The sequence below is a fragment of the Lepidochelys kempii genome, chromosome 6 (assembly GCF_965140265.1).
Source record: "Lepidochelys kempii isolate rLepKem1 chromosome 6, rLepKem1.hap2, whole genome shotgun sequence".
Classification (NCBI taxonomy): domain Eukaryota; kingdom Metazoa; phylum Chordata; order Testudines; family Cheloniidae; genus Lepidochelys; species Lepidochelys kempii.
The window spans coordinates 105222567-105241575 of NC_133261.1; the positions used below are offsets into that span (position 1 = coordinate 105222567).

General features: G+C 44.1%; 2 protein-coding genes across 2 annotated transcripts in view; one reads left to right on the forward strand and one right to left on the reverse strand.

The window, feature by feature from the left end:
- Positions 1-688: 688 nt before the first annotated feature.
- FAM181A (family with sequence similarity 181 member A) lies at positions 689-2746 on the forward strand. The gene is made up of 2 exons (XM_073350706.1): positions 689-733; positions 1174-2746. The coding sequence occupies exon 2, from the start codon at positions 1243-1245 to the stop codon at positions 2116-2118; it is 876 nt and encodes a 291-aa protein (XP_073206807.1). The 5' UTR covers positions 689-733; positions 1174-1242; the 3' UTR covers positions 2119-2746.
- A 2968-nt stretch (positions 2747-5714) lies between these two features.
- ASB2 (ankyrin repeat and SOCS box containing 2) overlaps positions 5715-19009 on the reverse strand; it is a 39711-nt gene continuing 26416 nt past the window's right edge. The window contains exons 8-10 of the mRNA XM_073350707.1: positions 17194-17755; positions 11186-11339; positions 5715-9573 (exon numbers count right to left, since the gene is read on the reverse strand). Coding sequence (XP_073206808.1) covers positions 9437-9573; positions 11186-11339; positions 17194-17755 — 853 coding nt within the window. The 3' untranslated portion in view covers positions 5715-9436. The remainder of the gene's footprint in view (positions 9574-11185; positions 11340-17193; positions 17756-19009) is intronic.

Consider the following 19009-nt stretch of genomic DNA (forward strand, 5'->3'; position numbering starts at 1 on the left):
AACTGTTTGACTACAGATGCAAGAGTACTATCCAACTCCATCCTTTTGTCCGGGCAGTTTGAATGGGTAATTCAGCTTTTGTGTGGCTCAATTGAGGGGGCAAACATAAAGACAAGATTCTTGAGCGCTCAAGCTCCCTTTCCATGGATATCTGCACATCTCTTTAGAGATTTGTTCCTTTCCTACCTTTTTTCCTGACATCATCCTCCCTTAAAAAAAAAAAAAAGCCCTGATCAAGAACAGTTAAAAGCAGGCTAGCCTGGTCTCCCAAACTAGCATTGTCCTGTGTCATTGAAGCATGGTTACTGCCAGCCTCCAGACAGCTTTGGGGTAGTTTAGAGAAAAGGGTGTCTAAACTTTCTTTACTCATCAGCAGCATATCATGTTGGATTGTGTTGTTGTTGGGTGGGGGGAAGCAAAGGGAAGGCCCTCACAGGGGTGGAGGAGGAAAAAAGGGGTGGAGGAAAGAGTGGAGAATGGTAGAAATCACAGGGAAATGGTCGTATTTATTAGCTGTCTTTCTGTGGCTGTCCCCATGGTGACAATTTGTGATGACAAAGAATGTGAGAATGGGGGAGCCTAATGCCTGATTGGGATGCTTTGTATTTGGCAAAGTGGCTTCTGATTGGTCTGAGAAAGCCCCCTAACTAGAAGGAGTTGATATTCATTCAGCTTACTCAAGTGCTGCTAAACTGCTTCTAAACACTCAGAGGCTCCGGTTGCTTCTTTAAAGGTTGGTAGTGTATAACCTGTATAACAAGATTAGCCGGGGAACTGGGTTCTTCTCAGCAGTGATACAGTAACAATCAATATTAGAGAGACAATCTACTCAGTGTGTGTGTTTTGGTTACAGAGGCATGGAAGTGCTGCTGAGCTTTCTGCTTACGCTTTAAACGTTACCTGTCTAACAAGATTAACCATTTGGTTCTCAGCAGTAACAAGCTGTCCTGGGTGTGTGTGTGTGTGCATGCAGAGGTTTTGTGATTGCAAGGATGTGGATGTGCGGCAGATGTTTCAAACTTGGCTAGCATGACAAGCTGACACCTTGCTTGGTCAGCTGAGAAGTTTGATTTGTTCTTGTTTTTCTCATCTACTTGATGCTTTCAATTTTTGTCCTGCTGCAGGGGAGCATTTGGGTTTGAAGTCATGAATATGTCCCTCCTGCTTTCACAGGTTTGCCCAGGTGTGTGGAGTGGGATTATAAACTTTTGATGGAAATCTCCAGGAAGGTCCCTCTTTGAAATGGCATCAGACAGTGAGGTGAAAACGTTACTGAATTTTGTGAACCTGGCCTCTAGTGACATCAAAGCCGCTCTGGACAAGTCTGCTCCCTGCCGCCGCTCAGTTGACCACAGAAAATACTTGCAGAAGCAGCTCAAACGTTTTTCTCAAAAATATTCCAGGATCCCAAGATGCCACCCCAGCAAATCCATGGAATCCAGCTCCAAAAAGGGGGCAGAGGATAGAAATCGCAGTTCAGACCCAGATGGCACGGATCCAAATCACTGCACAGTTTCCAGTGAAAAGGCCCTGAGGCTATCAGAGGTGGAGGAGAACTTCAGTGGGGAACAGGTTTTGCAGGAGCAAAGCCCAGAGTCTGTAAGGCCAGATCAGGTGCCCATGAGGAAAAGACAGCTGCCTGCTTCCTTCTGGGAAGAGCCCAGACCAACTCAGAGTCTGCTGGTCGGGAGCTTTCCTGCCGGATTGGATGGGCTCCCAAACTCCAGGGACCTTCCTCCTTACGAGGGCAAGAAAAGCAAAAAGGGTCCCGATACCACAGAGCCAGGCAGCCCCCCTCTGCCTGCCCAACCCAGTGGGGAGAAGGAGCCTATCAAAGTGCCCGGGACATCCTTATCTGGCCGGATGAATGCCTGGAGCTGCTGTCCATTTCAGTACCATGGACAACCTGTTTACCAAACCCATGGAGCCCTACCTCAGTCACCGTTTCCAGGCCTCGGGCTATGGAGAAAAAGCACAGCACCCACAGGGGAGATCCAACACTTCTGCAAGGAGGTGGGCAGTATGGGGCAGAAACTATACAGACCAGTGGTTTTGAAACCCATCCCTACCAAGCCGGCTGGGCCACCTCCTATTTTCAATGTGTTTGGATACATTTAGCCTGAGGGAGGGGAGGGGATTTTGTGCTGTGTACGGTAGCTCTTTCAAATGAAATTCAAATGTAACTTCAGACATTGGCCCATCAGCTAGTCACACTGTGGAGCAATTCTTCGGGGAAGAATATGCTGTCGTTTCCTTCTGTCTATAGATGGGCAGCCATTACCGGCTGCTCCTTTAATCGGAAAGGCACAAGCTGGCTGACTTAAATAGTGGTTGTGAATACATTTGGGTGTCAGTCTCCCCTCACTGCACTGGTATAATTCAGGAATAACTCTTACGGAAGCCAGTGCAGTTAAATGACAGGCGAACTGGGCCTCTTGTATTTAAGATAATTGTTTGAGCCAGGATGTGTCAGGCTAAGAACCATTTGGAATCTGCACTTGTAACACCTACGAGACCTTTTCCATATGGGACTGTCTTTAGGGGGACACTTTGTACCACCAGCACCAATGCCGTGATTAAACTGATAACGTCTCTTGTACTTTAAAGTCATTCTAAAGAAATCAGTTAAGGTTTTCAGGTCACTTTCTTTTACCAATAGGGCAGTATTTCATGCAGAAGATAAGTTTGTAAATCGATTTCAGCTCTTCTCTTGTGTAAATATCAAGAGAGTTTTTAAAAGAATAAAGCAGGTAATTTTATTTGTCTCCACATCTCAAGTATGTTCAGACTGCATGTTTATTTTCCTCCCAAGGAGTAGGTTCAGGTTCAGTTTGTAAAGGCGTTGTCATTCAGAAACGGGGGCCTGATTCTCCCATCATTCACAGTGGTGTAAGTCAGGAGTAGCTCCACGGGAGGCTATGAAATTAGCCAGTTTAAAACTGGTGTGAATGAGAGCAGACCTCCCCTGTGACAACTAGGCGAATAGACTGGAAATGGTTTAGCATTTGAACACGTAAGTGCAAAACTAGTGAGATAAGAGAGAAGATCGGCGCGTGAACACATTGGCACTAAAGCCTCCGGGTCTGTCTGCTACAGTGACACAGCTGCTCTGCTGCAGCACTGTAGGGCAGACACTTCACTACAGGCTCTGAAGGGCTTCTCCCAGGGCTGTCATAAATCCCCCTCCCCAAGAAGCAGCAGCCAGGTTGACAGAAGAATTCTTCCGTTGACCTAAAGGTGTCTACAAAGGGGGCTTAGTTTGGCTTAACTATGTATCTCGGGGGGAGGGTTAATTTTTCACACTCCTTAGCGACATAACTAGGTCAACCTATGTTTTAGGTGTAAACCAAGCCTCAGTTGATCAGGGCAATGAGCTTCCCAGGGACAATTCTCTACTCTGCCTGAGGACTGGTCTACACTAGGAGCTTACATTGGCATGACTACACTGCTCGGGGGTGATCCACAGTCCCGAGTGATGTAGCCATGCTGACCTAACCCCCGGTGTAACCAGCACAAGGTGGACAGAAGAATTCCACTGCAGCTGTCCCTTTGTAGCGGTTTAAGTGTAGCCATGCCCTGACTCTAAGATGGAAAGCTGCAGATAAATAAGTACTCTAGTAGTTTGCAAGTTATTCACTTGCAAAGCTGGTCATGTGTGATGAAATCACTTCTGAAAGGTTAAAAGGAGTGTTTTGTTAAACTTCTCTAAAGCCTACAAAGAAGTGATGTTAAATAGGACAGGAGACCTACGATTAAATATTATGGACCTGATTCTCCAGTCACTTAGTGGTGTAAATCACTGAGGTCAATAGAGATACACTAGTATAAAAGGGACAGGAGAATCAGGCCATGTGCATCCGGGGCCTAATCCAGCTCCCACTGGAGACAATGGGAACCTTTCCATAATTTTAGTGGTAGATGGGCTAGGTCCCTTTACTGTTACTGTGGTGCTTTACACTGGTGTAGTGCCATTGACTTTAGTGGAGTTACTCCTGATTCTCACCTGTGTGAGAGGAGAATCAGGTTCAACACCTTTTGAGGGCCTAACTATCGTAAAGAAAACGATCAGCTAAACAACCCTGAGGAATGGATCCTCAGCTCTTCAGCTGGTATAAACGGGCATGGCACTTCATGCATTCACACCAGCTGAGGATCTGGTCTTGTATACTGCCTGAAACTTTTATTAAGGGCATGCAGATAATTCTCTGGCCTGTGGGCCCATTTTTTCGCAGCCATCCCAATGATAACCCTGAGAGTAGCTTATGCAGAAGTGAAGCCAGAGTGGATTAGTCCTGCAGTCTAAAAGTAACAGCATGAAAGATGAACCAGGCTTGAGTCCTAACTTCCTTCTCCTTGTAAGTCATTTACACCTGTGCAAAGAAGGCATTATACAACACAATTCTCTGATTTGGTAGCATTTTACCAGCTTTGCATGGTTGTAAATAATAGCATAAGGTCCAGAAGAATCAGGTTCATAAAGTCTTGGGGGCCAGCATGGAAGTGTGGGTCTGGCTCCTCTCTCACACTTCAATACCTCCTCCTTGCTTCAGAAAAGACTCCATGAAGAGGCAGTGTCCTTGATCCTGCATCCATTGAAGTGAAATTCAAAATTCCCTCTTAGAAGGAGAAATGGGCCCAAGAGAGGCAAGCTGCAGAGCTACAGACAAGGGGTTCCTGTAGCTCTTTCTCACATCAGTGACCCTTTCTCACACTTGTAGTCGGACTGAAACCAATGGGCCAGATGCTGAACAGTCAACAACTGTGTGAACCCAGCGTAGCTTCACTGGTGTTATGCCAGGCTGCCAGCAGGCAGGATGACTGGGATCAGCACCTGGCTCTCTGGAACCACTTCAGAAGGTATGGTTCCATCAAAATGGAAACACTTCATGAAACTGGGTCAATGTCATTTCAGAGGAAGGTGGGGAGGGGAAGGGAGAGTTCTGACGTCAAACCACTTCTGTTTTTTTTTTTATTTTAAGTGACTTTCCATTTAGAACTTTTTATTTTGTAGGATCATGGCTAACACTATAATACGATAACTCTGGAACATCAGAATTGGAACAAAATGTCAAAATGAAACTTATCACCCTAAAACTATTTTTTTTTAATTTTCCTTTGCAAGTTTGAACAACGCCAAATTTCAAAATCCGTCACGAAACGGAAAGCCCAACCTCTGGATGGTTCTAGTTCCAGGGCTGGGACCTTTCATGGAGTTCTGGTGTATCCTAAGAAGTGAAGCAGCAGTGCTCCAGAACGCGAATGACATCATTATATGTAGCTGAAGTAACTGACGAGGTTTCATAGAATCATAGAATATCAGGGTTGGAAGGGACCTCAGGAGGTCATCAAAGCAGGACGAATCCCCAGCGAAATCAAATGTTTGTGTGAGACATTCTTCTTAAGCCTTCTGGGAAGCTACAGTCTCTCCTCCAGCAATACAAGTCTCCTCTTCCTGTGATTACTGTTTATAGATTATAACTTATTACTGCTTTGATTAGTTCAAACTTTCCCCAGATACCTCTTTGTCTAGGTCCTCAGAGCAGCAGGTAACATTTTAGAATGTTAGTTTATTTGCCTTTTGTTTAGAAGCTGAAAAACATAACATTGGAAAGCCACCATTTGCTCAAATGTAATGCAAATGTAAAATATTAAACCCACACTATATTTTATAAATAATGGCAAAAAATAATAAAACAATTGAAAAAGCTTTTATACAAAAAAGTGCACAAGAACATAAAGTGAATTGCACATGTTGCAATAAAAAAGTACAGTAATCTGGCCATTTAATATTCCTGGAACAGCTGAAACAATTCTCATCACTGAAGATGTCTGTCCTGATGTATAAAAATATACCATTTTATTGCATATTGGAACTACTGAACTGGTTCCAAAGCCTTGGCTCCAAAGTATTTTTTCCGTTTCACAGCTGTATTCATTTTTATAAATGAAAGGAGAATTTGTACAGATTCAGGACATCGGGTATGAGAGAGGTAGCCTACCCTGTTTTAGTGCAAATAAATGTAAACCAACTGTGGAAAGACTGGCAGTGAGGGTCAAGCAGAAAGGATAAAGTAATATTGTGATTGCCAGGTCAAATCTTCAATGGAGTGATCTCTCCTCAGTTTATGTGCACAGTACGGGCCTGATTCTGCTCTCGCTTGCACTAATTTTACACCAGGGTAGCTCTATTGATTTCAGTGGCGGTATTATCCTGACCGATACAAATATGATAGAGGAATCAGGCCTGTAGGTATCCAGTTAAGGAGTAATACGTCTTTTGCTCAACCCATACCCAGTTTCAGTTTTTCCAGGTTCAACAAAACAGAACAATCCTGCATCCCATGATCATTTTGCATATGTAAAGGTTTCCTCTCCATAGTATTCCACAGCTTTGGATTGCTTATGAAATCCCAGCACTACTGCATGTACACGGTTTGTGATTGCAGATAATTCTACCAAAAAGGTGGCCTCGGATAATCTGATTATACAACAAATAGGTATTTAGGTAAACCATCTCCACCATGCCAGGTTTCAGTATCAATATCTGTTTGCAACTCAGTCTGATTCTAGCCTGTGACACTGGTTTAATTTCAGGGGAGTTGCTCCTGATTTATAGTAGTGGAAGTAAGCAAGAACCAGGCCCTCCAGGCTCAACCCACACAGGTGTGAGCTATGCCAGCTAAACAGGTGATTTTTTATATATCAAAAGCTACTTAGTTCACACAGTACTGTTAGGACTACTTGAGCTGGCCTGTGGAATCCTTTCACATGTGGGTGTGCACTTTACTCGCAGGCATAAGTCTCTTCAATGAAGTAAGTGTTCACCAGCATAAGTAAGGGCTGTATGGCCAGGCCATGCATCTGTTCACCTAGGATGTTCATGCTAAATATTCAAAAGCAAGGTTGTGTCTGAGCAGCTCTACGGCTTCCTTTCAGGAAGGCGGTAATGTGCCTGGCCTCACAAGTAGGGCTCCCAGGGTGAGTCTTTTTCTGATTCTTTATTGTATGTTTCTTGGCAAATTATGGTTCATTATTGACAGGGGGAAATGTGGTGAGTTTTAAGTGGTGTCAAAAATTGTTTTCTTAGAATTATGTAAAAATTCTCTGAAGCGCCATGCTGCTGGGATGAGTTACCAGGCAGCAGGGGTGATTTTCAGAGCTCCCTGCAGCAGACTGTTTGCAAACACCAAAGGCTGGATCCTTGCTGGTATAAATGGGTGTTACGCCACTGGAGTAACGGGTGCTGTGCCCATTTACACTAACTGCGGAGCGGGCGCCTATTCTGAATTATTTTCTCTCTGAGGTTTCTATATCGAGCTGCTCAGCATCTTGCAGGATCTGGCCCATCATTGTTTTTGGAGTGGGAAATAGCCTGGTGTTTGGCATCTCTTCTGTCCTTCATCTCCCTTTCTACCCTGACAGTGTGTCTGGAGTGCAGGAGATACCCACCGGAGGAGGGAAAATGGTCAGCATCATTGTTAGACCTGAGAATGAGGGGCCAGCACATCAGCGGGAGTAAAGGAAGACAACGGGTGGAGCTGTCTCCATTTTCACTAGCTGCGGAGCTGGCCAGGCACTAATCACTTTCTTCAAAGCTCTGCTAGAGGAGCACAGCTCCATCTGAATGGAAAGGGCATTGGGTTCTCAACTGCCACTGCATTTTGGAAGGGGACAGTCAACACACCCAGGTGCAATTAGCTGCAGTTGTTGCTACTGTTGCGTACATTCCCTTCCGCAAGTGCTGGAAGGTATTTCACCCCAAACGTTGGGCAAAAACAGACATGCATGTGTGCAATACACTTAATAGTTTTGTGTTAAGGTGTACAAGTCTACAAAAAGAAACCTTTGTGCAATGCAGCCCTGTTTGTCAGGAATAACTGTAATTCCCCTGCTTTGCTTAGATTTCTATCTGAATCAGTATCTGGTGGGCAAGTCAACACACAAAATCATACCTAATGTATGTATGGTTGGACGTGCAGATAATCTCTGGTATGAATCCAAATCAGATTGGAGCCCAAAACTCCTTTTGTGTTTACAATAAGAGGATGAAGAGCCTATGTATTTCTAGGCCAAGTTTTGCAAAGGTAGGGGTCTAATGTAAATCCTTATATAGGTGCCAAATAAGTTATCTGATTTTCAAAGGGGCTGAAATCTAGCAGCTTCCATTGATGTCAGTGGGAGCTTCTGGGTACTCAGCACTTTGAAATTCAGGCCATTTAGGGCCAATTTATGATAATGTAATGTTCCTTGAGTAGCACCTTACTGCACAAGTCCCCCACTGACTTCAGTGGAATTACTTGTGGCATAAGTAAATGTTTAATGTAAGTGTATCATAATCTGGCACTATTTTAAATGCATAAATAAGGACATAGGAGCCTAATTTTGAGCACCCATTTTTGAAAATCTTAGTGCCAGTGTTTATAATTTTGAAATAATCTCACTCTTCTACAAGTAACAGTAGCTCAGTGTCTTGGCTTCACTTAAATCTGTCACCTGAACTTCAGGGCCTGATTCTGCTCTCACAGCAATTTTATGGTGGAGAAAATCCATTGATTTCTGTGGTGCTATTTCGGATTTATACCAGTTAAAAGGAGTTCAGAATTGCTTTTGGATCTTCACTGTAGAAATTCACTTACACCAGAACCCTGTCTACTTCTTATACACTTTTAATATACCACAAGCAGTATTTACTGTGAGCTAAATCCTTCAGTCCTTAGATTTTTACTCAAATAAAATGTCCACTGACTTAAACAGGAGTTTAGGATGAGTCAAGTCTTCTTGGTTTGCACCAATATTTACAAAATGTCTTTGCTGGGGGGGGGGGGGGGGATCTCAAAAGTTCTGAGTTTTTAACGCTTGGAAATCAAGTGAACTGTTCATAAAGAAAGGCCAAAAGAAACAAAAAATAAATAGGTGAGAGAGACAATGTCAAGGTACCAGAGAATTAGCAACCAGCAAACAGCTCAGTCTAACATGACAGAAAACAAAATAACACTCAGGGAAATGTGATTGTTTCCCCACATATGCAGATTCTTGACAATTACTGACTCCTGAGCATTGAAGAACTCTAACCTTGGAAAGACCCTCAGGTCTTTTTTGAATCCCACAATGTCACTTGGCTTTGGCTCTGCTAGTTTTTCAGTGCCGGCTTTCCTGTCCCCTTCCCTACAGAGCTTTCAGGTGTGTAACATTGCAAAGCACTTGTTTTCTTTTGGGAAAAAAAAATCAAAGGGTAGTCTGTCCTGTTTGTGTCACCCTGTGTCTTTCACCCTCCCTTTCTTCTCTCTCCCTTTCCAGCATTGTAATGCACATAGATTAGCTATGGGGTGATCCTTCCCATCATGCAGTCCATTCAACATGATCATGTGAATACTCTCCTCTCTAATGAATTGGGTTGTTGCACCAGGAAGCTGCTGATCACCAGGTTTGCACGAGGTCACTGTGAATAATCATACTGTAGGTATCGAATCAGTCTGCCCGGCAGAGGCAAAGTGTCAATCAGTTTAATGCGGTTTCTCCCAATCACGTTTCGAACCTTGATCCGGCAAAGGTGAGCGAGAGGCCTGGGGGGCTCTGGAAAAGAGACAGGACCTAAATGTTAGTCGGGCATTTTCAGATCAGTTGAGTTATTAAGCTAGGTCAGTGCCTCACATGCTGAGCCATGACATTTATTAGGGGCTGTGGAGGAAGGACCCCCAGCAGTGGAGTCAGTGCAGTCAAAGGGGATGAACTGTGAGGTGAGCCACTTATGGTGTGTACATCCTCTGCACAGCACTCAGCTCAGCTCCCTGACAGGTCCAGGTGTGCTGCAAGTGGGGGTGGGGCAGATCAGATAGCGGGGGCATGGGGGAGCAGCTGTGGCTGTGGAGTGTCTCTGCTGTCTGGGATGGGGGGTGAGATTCCTTCCCTCTCTTCTCCCTCATCCCAGCTCATCTTCTCAGTGCCTGACACACCTGCTGAAGTATGCTACTGGTGGATGAGCATTTGCACCTTAATACATGCCCCGCACTAACCACAGCCTGCTTCCAGTCTGTCCGACATTGCAGCCCGGCCAAGTTCTAGATTCAGACCTGCCGGGGGAGGACAGCTGGCTCCATGTGCTAACACATCACACTGCCACATGGGGCTGGGAGCTATGCCCCTGGTTCGCAGGCTGGCGGGAACTGAGACACAATGTGAGGAAGAAGAGAGGAAATACTTCAGATAGCTCTGTGGCAACCCCTCTGGCTCAGCCAGGAACCATGCTCAGCCCTCCTTGGCCAGAACAATGGTAGGCACAATATGAGGCCTTGAAAGTAGCTGGGGAAATGGTTTAGGGATCCCCAGGATTCTGAAGAGGGCCGAAAGAATCCCCTGGAAAAAAGGAGATTTGTAAGTGTGGAGGGGGAATAGGGTGAACCCTTGTGCCAATGAGCCAGGTCACCAAGTAATCCCCTGCATTACAAAATGCGAGCCATGAGGATCTGCCAGCTCAGCTGTCATTAGAATCATAGAATATCAGGGTTGGAAGGGACCTCAGGAGGTCATCTAGCCCAACCCCCTGTTCAAAGCAGGATCAGTCCCCAACTGAGCTGAACCCTAATGCAAACACTGTTTAGCAAAAAGGTGGAGATGCAAATATAAACCAGATAAAAGCTAGAGGGATTAACACAAAAGAGTCTCTAGAACAGCGAAGTCTCACTGAGATCAGTGGCTGCCCAGGCACTTAGGTGTAGTGCTGAAAGAGGGGACTAGAGTTTAGGACTCCTGAAGTCCATCTCAGAGTCTGCTACTGTCTTGCTGAGCGGCTTTTGGGACAGAACAGGAATGGAGTCTTAGAACTTTTAGTAAGTAATCTAGCTAGGTATGTGTTAGATTATGATTTCTTTAAATGGCTGAGAAAAGAACTGTGCTGAATAGAATGACTATCCCTGTCTTAACTATACTCAGTCTCCCACTATTAAACCCTCCCACTAATAACCTGACAGAATTTAATAAGCATGACACCAAATACAGTTCAGTAGAAATTGCACTAAAGAGCTACCCTACCTTTCCACAAGGGATCCAATGATAGAGCGTCCTACCTGTGAAGGAAGGTGGTTTCTGACTGCTGAAGCTTTTTATGACCATCAGGCTGTCCCCCCGCAATGTGACTTCCCTGGTACCGATTCTGGCCTGTGTAATGTAATTCAGCCCAGTGTCATACCTGCTTTCTCTTTCACGACTGCCCAGTCCTCGTAGCTGTCTATGTGCTCCTTTAGCCGGGCACAGAGCTGCACATTGCCCACATAATCCAGGAGAACATCGATAATAGGCCCAGCCCAGCGATTCATCTCCGGAGCAGACACCATATCACAAAACTGAAACAAAAACCATAGCTACTGCAGTAAGTGTGAGATTGATAAGTTCCTCAGGGGGAGACACTGTCAGGACATCATGTTGGTTATGCCTTCATACCATGGATAAAGACAGTTCTTAATTTTCCCTCTGAAAACTTCTACGAAAAACCCCTTATTGCTGCTGAGGGCAAAATCATCCCCTCTCCCACTGTGCGTGAAAGAAACAAAATCCCAGTGGATTCCTGGCTCTGGAGCATGGAAGAGGTATCAACCACCTATAGGGCACAGTATCCTCTGTCACCCAAAAAGGCGTCCTCAGGGTAGTCAAGGATCCATGAGTGGCTGGGTGCTTGGATGAGAGCCCACAGCTTTCCATGGATACCAGCAGAGCATCTGCTTTAAAGTCAGAACAACCTTAGGCTCTATCACCCTTAGCATGTTCCCTTTCTTTTCTTTGGGATCCTAGTCTGGGGAAAGTCTGAGGTAGCAGTTGGCAGGGTAGGCAGTGCAGGGGCACAGGACTTCAACGAGGAAAGATGACGCCTCCAGTAGATTCCCTGACATCTTCAGGTTTGTGGGGCAGCTGAACTCCTGGCTAAGGAACAGTCTGGTGGAGATGCTACAAGATAAACCACATGGAGCTTTTGCTTCACTATGTAGGTTATTCTGTGTCAAAAAACAAACTGGGCCTAATATGGGGCCTAAAGCCTGCCGTCCCCCTTACTTTCTCCTGAAGCAGGAAAAACTCATTGTCAATGGAAGCTGGTGGGCGCTCAGCACCTTTGAATATCAGGCCACTCATTTAGGTGTCTAAATACAATCTTAGAAGCCTGACTTTCAGCACCCATTTAAAAAATATGGCCTATCTTTCTACATAAATCCAACCCCATCCTTCTGTTTCTTTTAGGGGGCCATGTCATGATCATCACCAAAGTATCTGACTGTTTTCCAAGTGTCATAAATATAAAGGGAAGGGTAAACCCCTTTTAAAATCCCTTCTGGCCAGAGGAAAAATCCTCTCACCTGTAAAGAGTTAAGAAGCTAAAGGTAACCTCGCTGGCACCTGACCAAAATGACCAACGAGGAGACAAGATACTTTCAAAAGCTGGGAGGAGGGAGAGAAACAAAGGGTCTGGGTCTGTCTGGATGCTGCTTTTGCCAGGGACAGAACAGGAATGGAGTCTTAGAACTTTTAGTAAGTAATCTAGCTAGGTATGTGTTAGATTATGATTTCTTTAAATGGCTGAGAAAAGAACTGTGATGAATAGAATGACTATCCCTGTCTGTGTGTCTTTTTTGTAACTTAAGGTTTTGCCTAGAGGGATTCTCTATGTTTTGAATCTAATTACCCTGTAAGGTATCTACCATCCTGATTTTACAGAGGTGATTCCTTTACTTCTATTAAAAGTTTTCTTGTAAGAAAACTGAATGCTTTTTCATTGCCCTAAGATCCAAGGGTTTGGGTCTGTGGTCACCTATGCAAATTGGTGAGGATTTTTACCAAACCTTCCCCAGGAAGTGGGGTGCAAGGGTTGAGAGGATTTTGGGGGGAAAGACATGTCCAAACTACATTTCCCAGTAAACCCAGTTAAAGTTTGGTGGTGGCAGTGGAAATTCCAAGGGCAAAGGGTAAAATTAATTTGTACCTTGGGGAAGTTTTAACCTAAGCTGGTAAAAGTAAGCTTAGGAGGTTTTAATGCAGGTCCCCACATCTGTACCCTAGAGTTCAGAGTGGGGAAGGAACCTTGACAAGTAAATTAGATCTGTGTTGCAAGGTCCCCAGTAGACTTCAGTGGGTCTCCTGCTCTTCCGGTTATAAGAAGTTCTGTTTGGGCTATATGGGCCTGATTTTCCTACTCCTTACCCGTGGTATTGGCATTCACACCTGCCTAAAGGGAGCACAAAGTGAGTGTAAAGTGCTACCACATCCAAATGGCAGCACTTTATACCCACTTTGTCCAGGTTTAAATGATGACACACAGTGCAAGACAATGCAGAAGCAGATCCTGTGTCTAATGGTATTCTTCTTCTTTTCTCTGGCAGCCACCCTCTCTGCATATACACAGACTACATTCAAACACTCATCAAATAAACTAACAGAAAATGTTCGGGGGGGGAACCACAGAGTGCAACCCTAGGAAATGTGAGTGTTACAGAAACAAAATTACACTGGGGCTGGTATAGCTCTGGACTTTTCTACTCCATTCTTGTCACTCAGGTTCCTTAATTTGGCAGAGAGCAAAGCTACACTGAGTTGATTAAACTCAAACCTAATTTGATGGTGTCCAGTTTGCAAATTAATCCTAGTTCTGCAGTTTCTTGTTGGAGTCTGTTTTTGAAGGTTTTTTGTTCAAGAATTACCACTTTTAAGTCTGTTATTGAGTGTCCAGAGAGACTGAAGTGTTCACCTACTGGTTTTTGAATGTTACAATTCTTGATGTCTGATTTGTGTCCATGTACATTGGTCAAACCGGACAGTCTCTATGCAAAAGAATAAATGAATAATTTGCAAACTGGACACCATCAAAATAGGCCTGAATAAAGACTGGGGGTGGATGGGTCACTACAAAAAGTAATTTTCCCTCCGTTGATACTTACACCTTCTTGTCAACTGTTGGAAATGGGCGACGTCCACCACGATTGTATTGGCCTCGTTAGCACTTCAAAAGTAATTTTCCCTCCCTTGGTATTCACCCCTTCTCATCAACTGTTGAGAATAGGCCACTTCCATCTTAATTAAATTGGCTCGTTAGCTGACCCCCCCACTTGGTAAGGCAACTCCCATCTTTTCATGTGCTATAATATATATTCTGCTTGACTGTTTTTTTCACTCCATGCATCTGATGAAGTTGGTTGTAGCCCACGAAAGCTTATGCCCAAATAAATTTGTTAGTCTCTAAGGTGCCACAAGGACTCCTCGTTGTTTCTCCCTAATCCAGTCTCCCAAGAGATGAGGCCTTGCCATGTCCAATTATGCATGTCAAGCCAGGCCTACAAAAGGTCCTCTTGTGGCATTACAGTAAATTACTCTTCATCTTCATATTTCCAACATTCTAATTCTCAATACGTGAATTGAGAAGAAACCAATTGTTTCCTTTTTACATAGGTAAATGGAAGATTTTATGGAATCATGAGCTAATATATTTGTAGACTGATCTCCCTATCCTAATGTTCATAGAAGTCTTAAGTACTGTAGACTGGAACAATAAACTTTAGCAACAATAGTAATAGTATGAAGTGATAAGAAAAGGAGTACTTGTGGCACCTTAGAGACTAACCAATTTATTTGAGCATGAGCTTTCGTGAGCTACAGCTCACTTCAAGTGATGTACTTTTCAATTCATCTTCCGATATCTAGTTATCTTTTCTGGCTAAAGATTAATAATTCAGATCTATTATCAGCTGTTGGTCTGTAAACAGTTATTGGTGAAAAGTCTGGGATGTCTGTAATTTCAGGTAATCTCATATGATTGAAATAATGAGTCCATATATTTTATGAGGAGAAGTTTAATGGTGAAGGTCCCAAATGATCTCCTGGACTTTATTTCAAAGTATAAAGGTATTCAAAAATATTAACAAGCTAAACCATATATACCCATCTTCTATTAAGCAATCCCCTAGTGCCAAGAAGCAAATTTTATAACAAAAAGAGGAAAATGCCTCCTATGCTCAGTTAGAATTAGTTTGACAATGATTTCTCTTTTACTTTAGGCACAGATAGGATTTTACATGACTTTAACTAGCTTTGTCATGTCAAGTTTAAACTGAACAATCTTCAGGGCAGAGGCTTAGTTTTGTGGGACACTATGCACAATTTTAGGCACTATAATAATTATAATATTAGTTGAGACCCAGAATGGGAAATGAGCTATTTACATGGGAACAGTGTCAGCTGGTTCTGAGTGGCTTGGAAATCGTAGATGGGTATAAACGAAAACCTTCTTCTGTCCTTAGAATTCTAACCACTACACTTTATGTTGAGTTTCATCCGTGTCTTCTGTACTTGATGGGCCCTGTTTTGTTATTTTCTTGAAGAAAACCATGACACACAAGTGATGCCTGCCTCAGTACATCCACTGACAGGCACATGCTTAGTTTGGGACCAGTGTATTGCTATTATGGGTGTACCTTTCCTACATTCTTCAGCAAGGTTTTTCACTCTAGATTTGTCTTGAAGAAAAGATCTTTTTCCAGGAGGAGCTGTGGGGTCCTGCAAGTGCCTTTTGACTCCTGGGGATCCCCTACATGCTTTCCTTTACTATTTTCATCCTCAAAGGCCATTGTTCAGTGACCATACTTCTGGGCACAGAGGGCTGGATGGATTCTCTTCTGACCCCCCTATAAGCTGATACTAAACCAGACAGAATGTGCCCTACAGATCAAGGGGAGCCACTTCTCCCTTGTGACTTTGTGGGGGAAGGGCTGTCACGGGATATCTTATAGGGATGCATGTTGCATTGCAAATTTGGGTGGGGACATTAGCAGATGGCTGAGTGCAAGATAAGAGGATCCTCCCCAACTTCCTTGCCACATATGCACACATTGTGATGCATGGAAATACTGGGGGAGGGGGTTCCCCAGTTGTTCCTACAACAATAGCAACATCTCTCACACTCTCAGAAACTTCACTATCCCTAAAACCCCATTCTTTCTTCAAATGCAATTTACCATTAAAAATAAAAATAATAAAAAATGAATCTGTGCAGGGGAGAAGAAAAAGGAAAGGGATAAAAATCCCTGATTTCAGAATCCTTTGTGGCATTTCTGCCCCAAAGAAGCAAGCAAATAAACAACCCCCCAAACTCCAAAATACATAATTGCTAACTGCTTGACACTGCTTGTTCCATATATGGCCAAAAAAAGCTTTCCATTCAGTGCATATCATTTTGATCATTTTACTTATTAAAATATATTAAAATGTATAATCAGACTTCTCAAAGCAGTCTAGGGGAATCTTTCATTAATGATAGTGGAAGATATGGCTATATCAGAAATATGGCTAATTTACACAACTGGGCATCTAAATCCCTTCAGTGGATTTGCAAATATCAGCCTATGTGTCTAACTCCCCTACACGGCTTTGAGAACCTCAACTATAATTTACATATATGTGTTGCAAATATTGTGACTCGCACTTTCTCTAATGCTATACATTCAGTAAACCAGATTACTGCAGTTATGAACATTCACTAGGTTACTCTCCCAGCTAGAAGGGCTAGAAACCAAATTTGATTTTAATCAAAAGGGTAGAGTCAAAACATCCACCCTGCTCCAGAAAAGAGCAGCATGGCCCCTCTTGACATAGGCTGGCCTGAGAACCACTGGCACAGACCACTAAAAGAGCACACTCTTTTGGCACACAGTGGAACATTAGAACAATAGACCACACATCATCCAATGGACTATTGGGGGATGAGCCCAATAGAGCACGCAATGGATCTTCAAAGTTTACCAGTAAATTTTTAATTGAAAAAGTCTAAAATAGAAAATGTTTCAAGGCAGATCTCTTCTGCCCAAATCCCAGACGAAACAGGGAGTGCTACCTAGCAAGGTAATTTAATTCATGATGGCTCAAATACCAAGGCAAAGAGAGTGGTATCAATGCCTACGTAGGAAGGCTGGTTCTGTGGTTAGAGCACTAGCTGATGATCTGGTTTCAATTCCCAGCTCCACCACAGACTTCCTGTGTGACCTTCAGCAAGTCACTTAGCTTCTCTGTGACACAGTTCTCCATCTGTCAAATGGGGAGAAGAGCCCTGCCCCACTTCATAGGGGTGTTGGGAGGATAATTACATTAAAGAGTGTGAGGGGCTCAGAGACTATGTTAATGGTGGCCATATAAATATCATAGATCAATTAGATTCGTTGGACTTACCTGTACTATGTTTGGCTGTTTGTTCACTGGGGTATCATCCAATCTGTCCCTTCTATGATCCAGCACAGGATGTGGGCCATTTCCATACTGACACTTAAAACAGGAGTCGGCGTCACACCCCATATCCATTAGAAATTTGAGCAGACTGAGGTACTTCATTGAAAACATGATGGTGGCTGGGAAACTAGTGGGATGGCTAGAAATGTACGCATCAATATTTGCCCCGTGGTCTAGAAGCAGCTTCATGGTTTTCAGGCAGCCGTGGCGAATGGAGATTAGCAGGGGGTTGATAAGATCGACGTTGGGGTTGGCGCCAGCTTGCAACAGCAGCTCTGTGGCGTAGATATTATTGTTAATGACGGCGAAGTAGAGGACAGTGCTGCGCCTGTCCTCGTAGAGCCGGGCTCTCTCATAGGAGAGGGTGGTGTTCACATCATAGCCGGCCTCAATTAGCTCTTCCAAGATGTCGTTGTTGTTGCGCTCTGCCGCAAGATGGAGCGGGCTGATGCCACTGCGCTTGACCCGAGTGCGGCTGGTCACGGGGAGCAGCATTTTGACTATCCTGCAAGTAGGGGATTCAGTGGATAGCTGTTAGCCTTAGACAATCTACAGCAAATAATAGTGAGACACAGGAGTGAGCCAGCTGCTCATGAAAGTGAAGGATTGATAACACAGGCATGAGCCGTGTTATCCTCCACAACTCAGCCAGTGCATTTTCATCCTGACAGGGTGGGGTTAGGAGCAGAGGAACTGCCAGACTGGGTCAGACACAATGTCCATGTGGTCCAAGGGGCCTCTGACAATGGCCAACATCAGATGCTTCAGAGGAAGGAGTAAGAACCCAGCAGATGTAGGATAATCTGCCCCCACATTAGGTCTCACCCTAGTCCTTAAAAATTAGGATTAGTTTTGGCCCTGAAGCATTTCTATGCATTGAGTTTTCACAATGCTTCAAACGAGAGGGAGAGAGCAAAGCCAGAAGCTCAGTTCTGAGCTCATCTCGGGAGTATATTCAGGTCCAGGATCGAAGCCAGCGTTACACTTCAGGTACCAAATCCAACTCCTTGCACTGGGCACCACTCTGGAGCCCTTCACTCTGTGGGTATGGGGAGGGGCAACTCCATGGGGCTATCGGAGTCAACCCAAGCTGGTCTGGTTGTGATGAGCCAAAAGGACAATTAGGAATTAAAATAAAACAAAGAACCAAAGCCGTTTTCCAGGCAGATTGCCAAGCATTAGCCCAGAGGAAAAAAAATGTACAGCAAAATTATAAACCTCAGTAAACAGGAATTTCTATTGGAAACAACGGTGCTTCCTTAACAACTCAAATAGAGCTGCCATCATCCTACAGCCTTAACAATAAAAGTGTGATGAGTATTAAACATATAATAACAAATCCATGGTTGCTTTTAGGTCTTCATAGTTGTTACTATGGGCACGCAATTTGCAATGAACATTTTATTCAGTGAGTTTAGCCCTTCTTCCTGCTTATAAATCATCTGCAAACAGACAGGAAGGTGGGATTTTTGGTCATGGCGCTAGGCTGAGGCCTCAAGAAATCTGTGCAAGCCACTTAATCTCAGTGCCTCAGTATTGTCCTCTCTAAAATGAGGATAATTAATACTTTCCTCCCACCTCACAGAGTCTGGGTGCGAGCCTGAGCCCGGATTTCTACACAGCAATGAAACAGGCCCACAGCCTGAGCCCTGAGAGCCCGAGCTGGCTTGCATGGGCCAGTCGCGGGTGTCTAGTTGCTGCGTACACTTACCCTGTGAGTCTAAATTCATTGAAGTCTGTGAGGCATTTGGTTACTAAT

Bases quoted from the DNA above. Each gene is read 5' to 3' on its own strand.
- FAM181A (XM_073350706.1), top strand. From the start codon at position 1,243: ATGGCATCAGACAGTGAGGTGAAAACGTTACTGAATTTTGTGAACCTG.